Raw genomic sequence first — 16487 nt, forward strand, 5'->3', positions numbered from 1 at the left:
AAATTATAGACCTGAAAAATTCTCTATTCTATAATTCCAAATTTACTTATTATGAGCCAACTCCCATGGCATTCTAGAATGACTGCCAGCTTTTCTAGAATTACTTTTGTACTTCTAACTTTATTTACATCAAAGAAAGTTTCTTGTTTTTAAAATGGCCCATGAGACTTATTTTTTTTCTTCCAAATATTCTTCTACTAATGGTTCCAAGGATATGCTGCACATTTCCATCATAAAGGTGTAAATTTATTGAAATAATATTAAAATATTTCAAACATATTTGATATTTAATTAAAGCACTGAAGTTTCATCTCCTCACTAGGCGTAAGGTGCACTACTTGACTTTGCTTGCACTAAAATATTAAAGAGCACATCACACAATTTTCTCTCTCTCTCTCTCTGAAATACTTATATTTTGTTTGTCTGTATATAGATATATTTGTGTGTGCAAAAGGACAAGATAAAGAAGTAAAAAGTACACTTAATAGATGTTAATTATGTCACTTAATGAACCACTGGCAGGCACTCATAGAATGGTGATCAACGGAGTTTAAGAATCTAAATAGAATAGAATCAAAACTAAAGCCATGAGCCAAATTCCACTGAAGCCAATGAAAAGTCTCTTGGGCATCTACAAAAGTCACCCAACCCAAACTCTCCATCACCAATTATCTGTAATATAGATATTTACATTATATTATATGAAAAAGCAAAGATTTCTGTCCACAGGATGACAAAACATATGTATGTTTAAGTATTTATTTCCAGAACACAAACACCTTAATTTCAAAATTGTTATCAACTTGCTGCTGCTAAAGAAGTCGATGGTGTAGATGCTGATAGATACCATTACAGTTTCTAAAGAGCATGACCAGCAACAGTAGGCGGTATTGTCTAGCTATACCAAAAGAAGGACAGGAGACATTTGGAATGGATGTAATCAGGCCATAACTTTATTATTAGATGTCTGGGATTACCAGGGGGATAAAAGTGTACAGTGCAGGCAAATTCTTGTTCATTCAAATAACTACCCGGGGCTTCCACCAGCCCCTTTCATTTTCCATCCAGGTCTCCAGCCAGCCCATGGCTTGAACCTTACTATCCACCCCCTGGCTCGTAGGAGGGTTAAAGTGGGCTATAAGAAAGGGGGGGTGAGGTTGGCTCCCTACCATACCAATCATAGGAGACTGAACCCCCAGCCCTGTTCCATTAGCTAGCTCATCCTTTTCAAGTCCCTTACCAGACCATTTATCTGGTCACTGGATGCCTTCCGTACGGAGTACCTGCACTGGACATCTTCCCCACACTTAGAAAAGAAGTTGTGGCATACAGCCGTTAACCACTTTTCTCCTCACCATAATAGGTCCTCCCTGACACCTGCTGTGGGGAGGACAAAATCCTACTCCACCGAAGCTAATATGGTGGTGAGGGGAAAATTCCTTCCCAGCTCCCGTACAAAAGAGCGACTAGCACAATCCCCACAGCAGATCCTAACCCAACCTGATATTCGGATCTCGATGGGAGGAAGTGTGGAGGCTGCCTTGATTGCTACGTAGAGAAAGGGCTTCCAACTCCCCTGGTTGCCCTTTTAAAGCTTTCCATCCTTACATTCTGAGGGGCGTGAGTCAGAGCTACAAAGCTGACCACCATTCACTTTTTTGCAGCAGTTTCCGATCTCCTTCCTGTCCCCCACTCCACATCACCATAAAGCACTGCTACCTTCCTCCAGCAAGCCCAGATAATGTTCCATTCCGCTTGTGCTTCAGGTGCAGTCATTCTAGAAATGCTGACAGAAATATCTGATAAAAGTCATATAGACGTATTCTTTTCTAATACAAATATTCTTTTTCAATTCAAACTTCCATTTGCAGTACTTTAAAACTCTTTATGGAATCATTTCTCAGCAGGAATGAATCCAAGATGGTTGCTGGGATTTCATGGCTCCTGTGTGAACCTACCAAATCCTACACTCTCATACGGCTAAACAACATAATGGTCCCACAAAATCTTGTGCACAGTCCTTCACGGCCATAATTTTGGTTTTATTCCTCAAATCATTTGCAAGTTCCCAGGAAGCTTGTATTTTAAAGTGAATTTCATGTAAGGGGGAGAGAGACAGTGAGGTATTCTTTTTTTCATATGGATTGCGTTGGATTAAAAACCTGTCCTTTCTAGTATTCTATTCAGGATATTTTCTGATGGTTTATAATGTTTAGTTATGATTGAACTTTAAAAACCTGTTCTACTTTGGAAAATGTCCCAGAATCATAAACCATCATGGACCATACCAAAATGGAATTGCTTTTGTTGCCAGGTTACTAATTAAATTCTTACAAACTGCCATTGGCTCTTTTTAACCCTTCTACTATATATTTGGTATATTGTGTTAATAATTTATCATAATAAAATTGAACTAGCAACACTGTGCAATTTATTTTTACTTTAAATTTTCTCTCCTATGAATGTTATCCTGCAATGCTGTATTGGGCAGTGAAAAAGGAAAGAACTCTTATATCTTTTTCTATAAGCTGACCCACATATTATGGTGAAGTGTCACGTGGTGTTTAAGGTTCAACAGTGTGATACAAATGTACTAAGTTAGCTTGATGGTTTAGTACTACATTTGGGCCATGTATTTCTCTTTGCTTATGCTCAGTCACTTAACTGTTCCATCTTAATGATAAATTTTAGGCCAACCTGATGGCAAGCTTGCGTTTCGCTAGATATAAAGTTTACTTTTCTTGATGCCTGCATCACATGTGCATTTCTACTGCTCCTGTTTTGTACTATGACATGCTCTGTAAAGTCTACTGTTCCAGATCTGGTCCTGGTCCAAGCTTGCAAAAACTGATAAATGAAATTCCAGGATCTAATCTGCAGCAGCAGCAAGAAATATTGAGGGGAAAATGTTTTACTCTGCAAATGTAGCTCATCACAAAAAGCTGCTTCTTACCACAGAGCAGCAAGCTGGTGGAAAAACAAATTAAAAAAAAGTCTAGCTACAAACAGATTTTAAAAAATCATAACTTTTTAGAAACAGAAGTATGGAAAGCTTTGTAAAAGAATTTGATGGAGACATAGGGGCGAAATGAGGACAGACACATGCATGGAATTAAGTGGCAGGCTGCAACTTTTATTAAACTTTAGCCCAGAGGAGGGGCCCTACCCACACATCACCCATATTCTCCTATACCAGGCATTTAACTGGTTCCAGTGTCGGGGCTACAGGTCTCCTTACCATATAATCCACAACTTGTGGTTGGCTCTTCCCAGCACCTTCCCCATGCAAGTGGTACAGAGGTGCAGAAGGGTAGAGATCTTGGTCTGCGAAGGTCACCCAGTCCCATGAGCCCAAGGGCCAGCACAAAATCCCAGGTCTTTTGCCCCTAAGAATTGTTCATTTTATCCCTTTAATAGCAATGGAAACCAGCTGCAAGTTTCAATGAATTTACAAACCTCAATTAGCTACGAAATGCATTGCTACTTAACCTACTGTGGCTTGAAGGTGCTGCGAGGAAGGTAAATTCCTTGGTCCTCTGCGAATAGGAGAAAAAATTCCTTCCAGACCCCCTAAACAGGCTATTGGCTAGACAGCAGCATCTGTCAGGCTGGGTTCCCATTCCTAGTTTATGGTGGATAGGGTGGGGCCGCTGAAATGTAGTGGAAAGAGGCTCCACATAGCCTCTGGTCCAGGTTAAATCCTAGGAGCGCTGAAATGCTAGACAATCAGTACCCATCCCCCTAGAGCTGGCCAGTGGATGCCAGAGACTCCTAGGTGGGGAGAAGATACCTCATGTCCCTCAACGAATGCCCCATCTCTCACTGCTGGGACTGTCCCATAAGAATGACCATACTGGGTCATACTAGAGGTCCATCTAGCCCAGTATCCTGTCTTCTGACAGTGGCCAATTCCAGGTGCCCCAGAGGGAACGAACAGGCTATCCTCAAGTGACCCATTCCTTGTTGCTTATTCCCAGCTTCTGGCAACAGAGCCGAGGGACACCATATCTGCCCATCCTGGCTAACAGCCATTGATTGACCTGTTCTCCATGAACTTATCTAGTTCTTTTATGAACCCTGTTATAGTCTTGGCCTTCACAACATTCTGTGGCAAAGAGTTCCATAGGTTGACTGTGCACTGTGTGAAGAAATACTTCCTTTTATTTGTTATAAACTGCTGCCTGTTAATTTCATTTGGTGCCCCCTAGCTCTTGTGTTATGAGAAGGAGTAAATAACACTTCCTTATTTACTTTCTCCAATCCAGTCATGATTTTATACACCTCTATCATATTTCCCCCCCTTAGTCATCTCTTTTTCAAGCTAAAATACCAGTCTTATTAATCTCTCCTCATACAGCAGCCGTTCCATACCCCTAATCTTCTTTTTGCCCTTTTTGAACCTTTTCCAATTCTAATATATCTTTTTTTGAGATTGGGCGACCAGATCTGCACACAGTATTCAAGATGTGGACGTCCCCCTTCACGACTGGCCCCATCAAGTTCCCCCACACATTGAGGTTGGTGAGTGACATTTTTATTTTTTATCTCTTATAATAAATAAAGCAAATCCATCATGTACAGCAGCCCTAATTCTGAGCTATGCCATCCTGAATTGCCAAACTAGCAAAGAAAATATTTGTCTGCTATTAACATTGCATACTGATTAGATTCGTTTTCCCCACAATTCCCTTCTAACTATTGTGTACATCATCTTGGGTTGTTTATCACAGTTACATCCAGAAGGCTGCATTTCTGGAAACAAATAAAAATATGAGATGCCCAGTCAGTTAGGAACATTTTCTGCTAAGTATGCTCTGTGAGCCATATTTCTAGGTATTAAGTCAGATAAAATAAATATCCTAGGTAGAAAGATAAGTTTCCTGGTGATATTCAGTGCTTTTCTGCTAAGTGATCACATTAGAGCTTGATCCAAATTCCTTAGCAGGCAGAGAATGTCTTTCCATTGGCTGCAATGAGAACGGGATTGGGTCCCATAATATTTATAATCTTAAATGATTTTGGAATCTGGTTACTTGATATGGGAAAGGAGATGGTCTCTCACACTACCACAGCTGCAATCAGTGGAGATGCTCAGATTGGAGTGCCCATGTTATAGTTAAACATTTGTTAACTTTAAACACCTGAGTAATCTTACTGACTTCAGTGGGACTACTACACATGCTAAATTACTCTGATGCTTACATGCTTTTCTGTATCAGAGGCAGAGTACCTCACAGAATCAAGTCCTAAATGAAAAAAAGTATAATGTTGATGTAGTATTATAGATAATGTTGCCATTCTGCCCTTTATGTTTTTTATCAATGTTTGTTGAGGGCAGAACCCCACACTAACTTATAAATACTGCAGAATCTTGGCTTTAAGAAACCTGGTCTTACAAATGACATATTATACAAACTATTTTTCCCAATGGGGGAAAAAAAATCACAACGAAAGTGATGTCGAAGAACAAATTGACATCCCTTCACATTATGATGACATCAGTACATTGGAAATAGCTTTGTTGTGGTTTGAAGGAAGAAGAACACAATGTAGTGATCATAATACAATGTATGCACTATCCCTACTGTAACTGAAATATTCAATTTTACAAACTCCTCAATCCCCAATTATTTTATAAAATAGGGGTTCTATGTTTTAAAGATGTTAAACACCTTTAGTATGGCTTGACCCAGGAAAGGGTGCTATAGGTTAGAACGGAGATGCTTTAGAAGAAACACCTCAGAAGTTGTCACACAAAACCATACCCTGGTTCACCTCATGAAGCCTGAATAGTTGGTAGGAGGAAAAGAATTGTTCCCCAAGACTGTCAGGATACAAAGAAAACATACAGCCACTCTATGTCTGTTGTACTGGCTGCAGCCCACTGCATAGGAGGCTTGGTCTGTAGATTTGCAAAGTTTATGGACCTGCAGATCACACTCCAGCTCATCGCCAGTTCATAGAGGCAGCCATAGGTGCTGACTTTTGGTTTTGCCAGTGGGTGCCTTCCCCTGCCTGCCCACCGCTCGCTCCTCTCCACCCTCTCCTCTGAGCACCTCTGCCAGTTTTGGAGGGAGGCTATTCATATTAGAGAAAAAAGGTGGGTGAGGTAATGTCTTTTATTGGACCAGCTTCTGTTGGTGAGAGAGACAAGCTTTTGAGCTTTCACAGAACTCTTCTTCAGGAAGAACTCTGTGAAAACTCCAAAGCTTGTCTCTTTCTAACCAACAAAAGTTGCTCCAGTAAAAGATATTATCTCACTCACCTTGTCTCTCTAATTTCCTGGGAACAACAGGGCTACAACAACACAGCATACAAAAAGGCAGGATTCACATGAACAGCACAGAGTGACCATCACACCAGGGCACTATTTTCAGGATTCATCTTAGCATAATGTCGTCATTACACCAAGGAAGTAGCACTACCAGCACAATGAGAGAAATACAGCCACGGGTGCATGCCAAAAACTCACAGCACAAGCACACTGGGATCCACACAGCAGGATAGTAGGGCCAGTTTAGCTCTCAGTTTAGTGGGGGTTGAGTCCAAGTGTTCAGCTAAACACAAGGGCACCTGCAAATAGCTGTACTAACAGCAGGTTCTACACTGGCCCAGTAGGAGGAGTTGCATGTCAGGGCACTAATTCCCATATTAGTATTAGCCCTGTAAGCCCCATATTCCTCATTTGTATATATTTATATTTCATATAAAGTATGCCACGTAAGGTATCGGGGGAAAGGTTATGATTTGCTGAAACCCACTGTTCTATAGAAATATGTATATCATTAAAGTGTATAAAGCTATGAGATTGTGCTGTACGGTGTTAATGAAATATGCTGCAAATTTGGAAGTAGCCCAGAAGGCAACTCCCCAGAAACAAGGCACTTGACCAAATGGCTGGGTGGATGTTACACAACCATCACCAGCCATTGTGCAGCAAGTGAATGACAATTAGCAATTCAGTGACCATCACCAGAGAATTACTCAACCCTGGGACTCAGCAATGTCCCCTCTTCCCCCAACATGATTCTTGGACTTGTGTTTGCCAGAGCACATGGACTAAACATATAAAACAGATTGTACCCCAGGGGTCATACACTAGCCCTTCCCTTGGGAGACTATTCAATCCACATCCCAAGGCAGAGATTTCAATGCTAGGAAGGTTTCCCCTGATAGCTTGAGTTTCCCTTCCCCACTGCCTCTTCCCTTCCACACGCCTCAGAGGTAGTCACCTAGATGCCAGGGAGGGGGACCAAGTGCACTGCATGGACATGGCCACTGTCTCCGAGAGGCAGGCATCTCTGCCTGGGCAGGGAGGGCAAGCAGGGCAGCATCACACCCCGCAGGAAATGCCCCCCCATGCCCATCCCGGTCCAGCTGCCCAGCGCGGGCTGGTACTCTCAGTCTCTCTGTGCTGCGGCGGTCCGGGGGATGTTTTTGGATATACCTCTGACTGAGCCCCTTGCCAAATGCAGAGAGCTGGGCTCCAGCCAGTGCCCCCCCCCATGCAGAGACGGCCACCCTGCCAGCAGCCAGGTGTCGGCTCTCAGCACAGCCACCTGGGGCTGGTAGGAGGTTTCAGTCCCTCCCCAGCCACCCTCACCCCAAGACCCCCTTTGAAATATATGTATCAGCTGCTGCTGCTACTGCCTTTAGTTGGCTAAGAGGTTGAAGCAAGGTTGGGAGCTGCTCAGCTGCAGAGCCACAGAAAGCAGCCTGCTGCCCACAAGAAGCAGGTAGGAGAAGGAGGCGGGGCAGCACCGGTGGAGGTGGGGTCACTCAGACCCTGCCCCAGGAGCAGAGTCCCTTTCACTGATTGGCTGGTGGCCAAAAAACAGCTAACCAGCCCTGCCGGGAAGATCTGTTTTGGCCAGGCTGATCAGCTCAACAGCTCAGAGCCGGAAACAGCTGATTGGCAGCGGCTCCCAGCTCCGCAAAAAACTGTGGCTCAGTCCCCCGACAGCGCCGCTGAACAGTTGGTGGGGCCCACGGGCCCTGTAAACAGTTGACTGGTGCCAGTGGGTGCTGAGCACCCACAAATTTTTCCCCGTGGGTGCTCCAGCCCCAGAGCCCCCAGGGAGTTGGCGCCTATGGAGGCAGCAACCATAGAGTGGTACTCAGCAGCTCACAATGGGTGCAGAATCCTCATGCATGCATGGGCCTTCCATACCCTAGTGAGCTCAATGCATGTCTATTGCTTTTGGGGCCTTACACATACATGGGGGAGAGATTTTTTTCCCACAATTTGACCACTCCCCATTTTTCATTTTTATTAGCACCACAGTTAACCCAAAGAAGCTGACAGTGGGGATGTGGTGAGGAGTAGAGGGAAATTTAGAACAGCTAATCTAAGAAATTCTATAGGCATTCAAATAAAATTGTTGTTCCAAAATAGGAATATACACATGATTAAAAACAACAATGATCTGACTGTTACCGAGATAGAACTAGACAACCAAATGTTTCCAATCAAAGGTGAATATTTCTATTTTAAAACTTGCCTTTGAAGCCTGCAACACATTGACATGAGAAGTGGCCAATTAAATCCATACAGGTGGCCCCATTTTTGCAGGGTGAACTTGAACATTCATTAATCTCCACTTCACAGAAGGGTCCTTCATATCCAGGCATGCAGCGACAGCTATAATTATTCAAGTTGTCCTGGCAGAAGCCATGGTTTGAGCACTGGTTTCCAATGCAGTAATCTATGTCAAGATCACAGAAGAAGCCAGTGTATCCCAGAGGACACATGCACCTGAAATGCACAAGGGAAAAGTAACAAAATTAGCTACTAATGCTTCTGTGCATCATAACTAGAGTAGGTAAATGATCTTTAATTTGATTAAGTGTGAGTCTTATGACTATGAATGGATTGTGATTTTCTCAGATTTTTTTATTTGAGACTATTCACTGAATAATTCTGGTTCAGTAGTTTTCTTGCAATAGTTAGTTGGAAGTATCTGATAATCAAAATCATGGCTGTTTAAACTAGACACATAGGTCATGTAGTATGTTTCTATTCCCTGATTGGATTAATATAACATTGAGAGAGGCAAGGTGAGTGAGGTATTGTGGTTTATTGGACCAACTTATGTTGGTGAGAGAGAGAAACTTTTTTGAGCTACACAGAGCTGAAGAAGAAAAGCTCTGTATAGCTTGCAAACCTCTCTTTCGTCGACAGAAGTTGGTCCAATAAAAGATAGTACCTCACTCACTTTTCCACTCTAACATCCAGGGACCAACACAGATACAACAACACTGCAAATAACTTTTAGAGTCAGATTTGCAGTAATATTCACTATTACAAATTGAAAATTAATTTCCTACAAATATTAGGCAATAGTCATTTAAAATATATTGTTTTGGCAAGTATTCCTGGCCATAAACTTACTTGCACAAGTATCTATGGAAAACAAACAGAAAAGTATTAAAAGTCAAAGCAAAATCACTGGAATTTGGATTCCCTTCCACCCCCCACCCAGGTGCTTTTCAAGTGTCCATTATAACACTCTGTTCTTTTTTCAGAGTAACAGCCGTGTTAGTCTGTATTCGCAAAAAGAAAAGGAGTACTTGTGGCACCTTAGAGACTAACCAATTTATTTGAGCATGAGCTTTTGTGAGCTACAGCTCACTTCATCGGATGCATACTGTGGAAACTACAGAAGACATTATATACACAGAGACCATGAAACAATACCTCCTCCCACCCCACTCTCCTGCTGGTAATAGCTTATCTAAAAAGAAAAGGAGTACTTGTGGCACCTTAGAGACTAACCAATTTATTTGAGCATGAGCTTTCGTGAGCTACAGCTCACTTCATCAGATGTATACATCTGATGAAGTGAGCTGTAGCTCACGAAAACTCATGCTCAAATAAATTGGTTAGTCTCTAAGGTGCCACAAGTACTCCTTTTCTTTTTGCGAATACAGACTAACATGGCTGTTCCTCTGAAGCTTATCTAAAGTGATCATCAAGTTGGGCCATTTCCAGCACAAATCCAGGTTTTCTCACCCTCCGCCACCCCACACACAAACTCACTCTCCTGCTGGTGATAGCCCATCCAAAGTGACCACTCTCTTATGATGTCAATTTCTAATTGTTTGCTTCTATACAAGTAAATATACCTGCTAATTTAAGTATCATTCACACATTTATAATACAGAAATATTCAAAAGTGGGAGCAATTTCAATGACCTCACGCTGAATATGCATTCACTGAGCCCACAAAGGACACTTTTATGCCTATAAACTGGTTATTTGCGTAAATCCACACTTGTGCTCAGATTAGTACTTAGGTTGCAGTTACACAATTAGTTACACAGTTGACTGTTTTTCAGCCATAAACATGAGTTTTTGCAGGACCAGTTGGTGTGGGCATATTTTGTTGATGCAGCTATTGAACCAATCTTTGAAAAGTTGGCTCTTACTATTTAAAACATTTGCAATATAGTTAGAGTTCAAGAAATTCACACAAGATGCCAAACTCTCTGTGTTAACACTGAAAAGATGTATTATTTAACTTTTAGTCTTTTCACTCTAATTAAGGAGAAAGAGAAATACAAGAAAAAAGGGATTCATCTAATTTTAGTTAATCCTATTACTAAATTGTTTATTTTCCTATATATTTTCTGTTGTTTTTGATTTTATTCTAATTTTATGATGCCCTAGATCAGCTATACAGGAAATAACTATGATGCTGGTGGTTTCATTATTGTGTTTCTTTGGTCTATAATAAAAGTCATGTTGTTATGAGTATCATATTTCAGTCTTCAAGGGTGTGCACAAATCCAGAAAAACTGAGGCTGGAATGAATATCCATGTCCTATATTTGTCCTAGAGTTATCATTATAACTGGATGCCTTCAGTTTAATGAAACAGATCCACTTCACCAGATAGCTCCAGCTATCATTTGCATGGATAGACTCTTCATTTTTACAATATTTCCCAGAAAAAAGAGCGTAGCCTTGCCATTTCAATACAAAAAAAATTGCTTAGCCAGGCCGTTAAATGCTGCTTTCTCAAATATACACTAGCTGCTAATTATTTTCTATGTGTAAAACATGATTAGAAAACAGAATTATAAAGAATAGACTCTCCATACTACATGGAACAGAGTAGCTGAGATATATAGCTATTCATGCCCACAATTGTATTTAACATTTCCAATGTAAAATCCACAATCTCATGGTATTGAAACAGCCTTTGTTCAATCAGCATTTGCTGTGTATATATAGTCATACAAACAGAAGTATTTCTAATGCTTTTGATATAAAATTATGTTTCTTCAGTGAAATACTGGTCACCCTTTATTTTAAGGTGTCATTTATAGATTATAAAGGATTATAAAGGATTTTTAAATGATTAAGAGATGTTGGTTACTAAACAGATATAACATTTTATAGCTTCCAAAAATTCAACAGGTCGTTCTAGCCATAATTTATATCTATATCTATCTATCATATTCCAACGGTGTGCTTACAATCATCTATAACACATACTATTCATGTTTGTAACATACTTATAACATCTGTTAATCATTTATTAACCCTCTACAAAACTTTTATAAATGGAACTGTAAAATAAAGTAGGACAGAAATATTTTTGAAGTATCAAACAACAAATATTAAGTTTGGTTTGTAAAGTGCTGAATATATTATTACACTTCATCAAAAATTGGCTGCATTTTACTTTTCTATACAAAATTGATCTAGACTGTACAAGCTTTGGCCCAGAACTACAAAGGGATTTATGGTGTTTAAACCACAGATTTAGGTGCCTATGTCCCAGTTTTAGACACCACTGTGATCCACACCCTTTCCCTAACCCTCCTACTCCCACCCCAGCTGCTAGCTACGCCTGTAGGCACTTAAACTAAATTGGCACTTAAACTTCAGCTGTAAAAGTTCCTTATACCTTTAAACTTCAGCCTCTGGGCACGTATACTGCTGCATCACTCTAGACCAGCAGGTTCTCAAATTGTGGGTCATGACCCCATTTTAATGGTGCCACCAGGGCTGGCATTAGACTTGCTGGGACCCAAGGGTTTCAGCCTGGGGCGTGGGGGGGGGGCTCAGGCTTCAGTCCCCCGTCCTGGGGTTGTGCAGTAATTTTCGTTGTCAGAAGGAGGTCACAGTGCAATGAAGTTTGAGAACCCCTGCTCGAGGCATCCAGATGCATATCTCCTGCCTTAGCCCCCAGCGTAATCTACAGATTGGGGAAGATAGGCAAAGTAGTGTCTATACCACGGGGGGTGGGGCGGGGGGAGCGGGGAGAGGGTTAATTCAGTGGATATAAAATGTCTGGGAGTGGGGAATAGGCATACTCCCTCAATCTTTTAGTGCAGTTGTTGGGGTACTCACCCAGTATCTGGAAGACTGGATTAATTCTGTTTTCTGCCTGATGAGAAAAAAAGGAACTTTAACAGGGGTTTTCCCCATTTGAGGAGAGGGTCTTAATCACTGCACTATGGACTATTCCGAGGTGAGTCTCTCTTGTAGAAGCTGTTCTGTTTTGGTTAAATAATTGAACAATGAAATATTAGTTAGGTCAGCAAAAGGGAGCTCTATAGACCAGTGATTAGAACACTCCCCTAAGAGGTAGGGAACCCATCTTCAATATCCTCCTTCCCCTAATGAGAAAAAAGGATTTGAACTGGGTTCTGCCACAGCCTGGGTGATTACTCAAACCAAGGGGATAAAGCTTACAAAGGAGTCCTATTTCCCTTCTGGCCATTTTGTGTGGAGATTGGCAGGTGCCAAACTCATTCTCACCAGAAACAGCTTTGGCACCTAAACTGCAGAAGAAGAGTTCCTGGCTGTGGATTGCAATAGAGATAGGCATCTACCTGCATGGGCTGAGGGATGTACTGGCTGCCGCTTCCAGCAACTCCCATTGGCCTGGAGCAGCGAACCCCGGGCACTGGGAGCAGCGATCGGCCAAACCTGCAGACGAGGCAGGTAAACAAACCGGCACGGCCTGCCAGGGGCTTTCCCTAAACAAGCGGCAGAACAAGTCTGGGAACCACTGTCCTAGGCACCTGAAAGTTAGGCATTGAAATGCTAAATATTGTGCCTACGTCCCTTTGTGTATCTGGGCCTTTTTTTCCATCCACTGAAATTTCTTTTAACTTAGTGCCAGGTCCATCTAATAGCTTGCTAAGAACTACTCTAGTTTCACTGAGTGTGGTCAGTTTTAATTGACATAGTGTACATGTCTTAGCTTGAATAAAATATAATATAAATACAATCTTGTGGGATTTGGTGGCAATTAACTTATTGTATGTTTTGATAACATTAACATCCTTCTTAGATTGTGAACAATCCAAGATGTTTAAAGTATGTTATCAATTTATCCCAGATCACTCTTTTATAAGGCTTAAATAGTATTTAATGTTAAACACTGCTCTGATGTAGCTTTGACATACACCTGAATTTCAAAGAGCTCTTCCTATCTTTCTGTAAAAATATTATGCATCAACCATCTCTAAGTAATAAAAAGGCTCTTATACACGTCCTAGAAAAAGTAGTATTCTCAGGTTAGCCTCTAATGAACATGACCTTGCATTCATATCCCAGGCCTCAATAACACCAACATACTGAAAATGCTATCAAAAACTTTGAGAAGGGTTGATTTGATATTTAAATTTGCTGCACGGCTAAAATGGGTCTCTACAACAAAATCAAATACAGCTATAAAGTGGGAAAAAATCTCTGGAACATTCATATTTCTGTAAAAACATGACAATTAGTGTACATTGCCCATTTCAGTTTTAAGTCAACATTTCTCTTGCCCTATCTCCTTTGACACCCCTTCTTCTCCTCATCAAATTCTCCAAAGCCAGGCCCTATTGACAGACTCATTGCATCAGTATTTTTGCTGATACCTGGGTTAACACTGGAGATGGGGAGGGAGGAGGCACTGCGAAAAAGGTTTGGTTGGGCATTGAGGTAGGAGTGGCCAATGCTTCGGTGAGCTTAAACACAAAAAGGAAGCTTACAAGAAGTGGAAACTTGGACAGATGACTAGGGAGGAGTATAAAAAATATTGCTCAAGTATGCAGGGATGTAATCAGGAAGGCCAAAGCACAATTGCAGTTGCAGCTAGCAAGGGATGTGAAGAGTCACAAGAAAGGTTTCTACAGATATGTTAGCAATAAGCAGAAGGTCAGGGAAAGTGTGGGATTCTTACTGAATGGGGGAGGCAACCTAGTGACAGATGATGTGGAAAAAGCTGAAGTACTCAATGCTTTTTTTGCTTCAGTTTTCACGTACAAGTTCAGCTCCCAGATTGCTGCACTGGGCAGCACAGTATGGAAAGGAGGTGAGTAGCCCTCAGTGGTGGAAAAAACAGGTTAAGGATTATTTAGAAAAGCAGGACATGCACAAGTCCATGGGTCCGGAACTAACGCATCCAAGGGTGCTGAAGGAGTTTGCTGATGTGATTGCAGAGCCATTGGCCATTATCGCTGAAAACTCGTGGTGATCGGGGAGGTCCCAGATGATTGGAAAAAAAGGCAAATATAGTGCCCATCTTTTAAAAAAAGGGAAGAAGGAGAATTCGGGGAACTATAGACCAGTCGGCCTCACCTCAGTCCCTGGAAAAATCATGGAGTAGGTCCTCAAGGAATCCATTTTGAAGCACTTGGAGGAGAGGAAGGTGATCAGGAACAGTCAACATGGATTCACCAAGGACAAGTCATGCCTGACTAACCTTATTGCCTTCTATGATGAGATAACTGGCTCTGTGGGTATGGGGAAAGTGGTGGGTGTGATATATGTTGACTTTAGCAAAGCTTTCGATACGGTCTCCCACAGTATTCTTGCCAGCAAGTTAAAAAAGTATGGATTGAATGAATGGACTATAAGGTGGATAGAAAGCTGGCTAGATTATTGGGCTCAATGGGTAGTGATCAACAGCCCAATGTCTTTTTGGTAGCTGGTATCAAGCGGAGTGCCCCAGGGGTCAGTCCTGGGGGTGGTTTTGTTCAACATCTTTATCAATGATCTGGATGATGGGATGAATTGCACACTCAGCAAGTTCACAGATGACACTAAGCTCGGGGGAGAGGTAGATTTGCTGGAGAGTAGGGATAGAGCCCAGAGTGACCTAGACAAATTGGAGGATTGGGCCAAAAAAAATCTGATGAGGTTCAACAAGGACAAGTGCAGAGTCCTGCACTTAGGAAGGAAGAATCTCATGCACCGCTACAGGCTGGGGACCAACTGGATAAGCAGCAGTTCTGAAGAAAAGGACCTGAGGATTACAATGGATGAGACACTGGATATGTGTCAGCAGTGTGCCCTTGTTGTCAAGAAAACCAACAACATATTGGACTGCATTACTAGGAGCATTGCTAGAAGATCAAGGTAAGTGATAATTCCCTCTATTCCTCACTGGTGAGGCCACAGCTGGGGTATTGCATCCAGTTTTGGTCCCCCCACTACAGAAGGGATGTGGAAAAATTGGAGAGAGTCCAGCACAGGGCAATAAAAATGATTAGGGGGCTGGGGCACAAGACTTAGGAGGAGAGGCTGGGGGAACTGGGGTTATTTAGTCTGCAGAAGAGAAGAGTGAGGGGGGAATTTGATAGCAGCCTTCCCTGAAGGGGGGTTCCAAAGAGGATGGAACTAGCCTGTTCCCAGTGGTGGCAGATGACAGAACAAGGAGCAATGGTCTCAAGTTGCAGTCGTGGAGGTCTGGTTGAATATTAGGAAACACTATTTCACTAGGAGAGTGGTGAAGCACCGGAATGGGTAACCTAGAGAGGTGGTAGAATCTCCATCCTTAGAGGTTTTTAAAGCCCATCTTGACAAAGCCCTGGCTGGGATGATTTAGATGGGGCTGGTCCTGCTTTTAACAGGGGGTTGGAAGAGATGACCTCCCGAAGTCTCTTCCAACCCTATGATTCTAAGACTGGGCTAGATTCAGGACTGGTTAGCTCAGCAACAGTGCACACAGATCTCTCCCACATTCAGGCCAATTTCTCTAGGAATATCTCCCATCTTCTCCAACAACCTAGTATCCATAGATTTCCCCTTCAAGGTCCAATGTGAATCTGAAAGGAGAAAACAGTGGAGGGAGGCTTGGAGGAAGTGCATTTGCCTGATCTAGCTACAGCACATAGTTAATCTCTATTGAATGGAGGCAGACTGTTCACAAATTGCTGTTGGCTGATGGCAGAAAGGTAACATTTTGCCTAGTACTTGAAATCAGAAGAAACTGAGTGGAATCTTCACCCCAACTTGCTGGTGGCAGCATTACACACATGTTGTCTCTCTTAGCAGTCAGACACATTCTATACCAACTTATTCACCGTGCAATCCCATTTAAATGGGATTTCACAAGATGTTAAGCAGCTCAGCACTTTGCTGATTAATCAGGAGTACTTCATGACTGTAAACCTGGCTCCCACCCTTCATTTCCTGGAGTCTATCGTGATTGATTATTTTGTCCCATCTTGTACTGGTCTTGTCCTCTACATAAATGA

The 16487-nt window shown here is 42.0% G+C and overlaps 1 protein-coding gene across 1 annotated transcript in view; it reads right to left on the minus strand.

Moving 5' to 3' along the window:
• Positions 1 to 8431: 8431 nt before the first annotated feature.
• Positions 8432 to 16487, minus strand: part of LOC125634897 (protein eyes shut homolog) — a 411142-nt gene continuing 403086 nt past the window's right edge. Inside the window, exon 11 of the mRNA XM_075126511.1 lies at positions 8432 to 8755. Within this exon, the coding sequence (XP_074982612.1) occupies positions 8491 to 8755 (265 nt within the window). The 3' untranslated portion in view covers positions 8432 to 8490. The remainder of the gene's footprint in view (positions 8756 to 16487) is intronic.

This window comes from Caretta caretta, chromosome 3 (assembly GCF_965140235.1).
Source record: "Caretta caretta isolate rCarCar2 chromosome 3, rCarCar1.hap1, whole genome shotgun sequence".
In the NCBI taxonomy this organism is placed as follows: Eukaryota; Metazoa; Chordata; order Testudines; family Cheloniidae; genus Caretta; species Caretta caretta.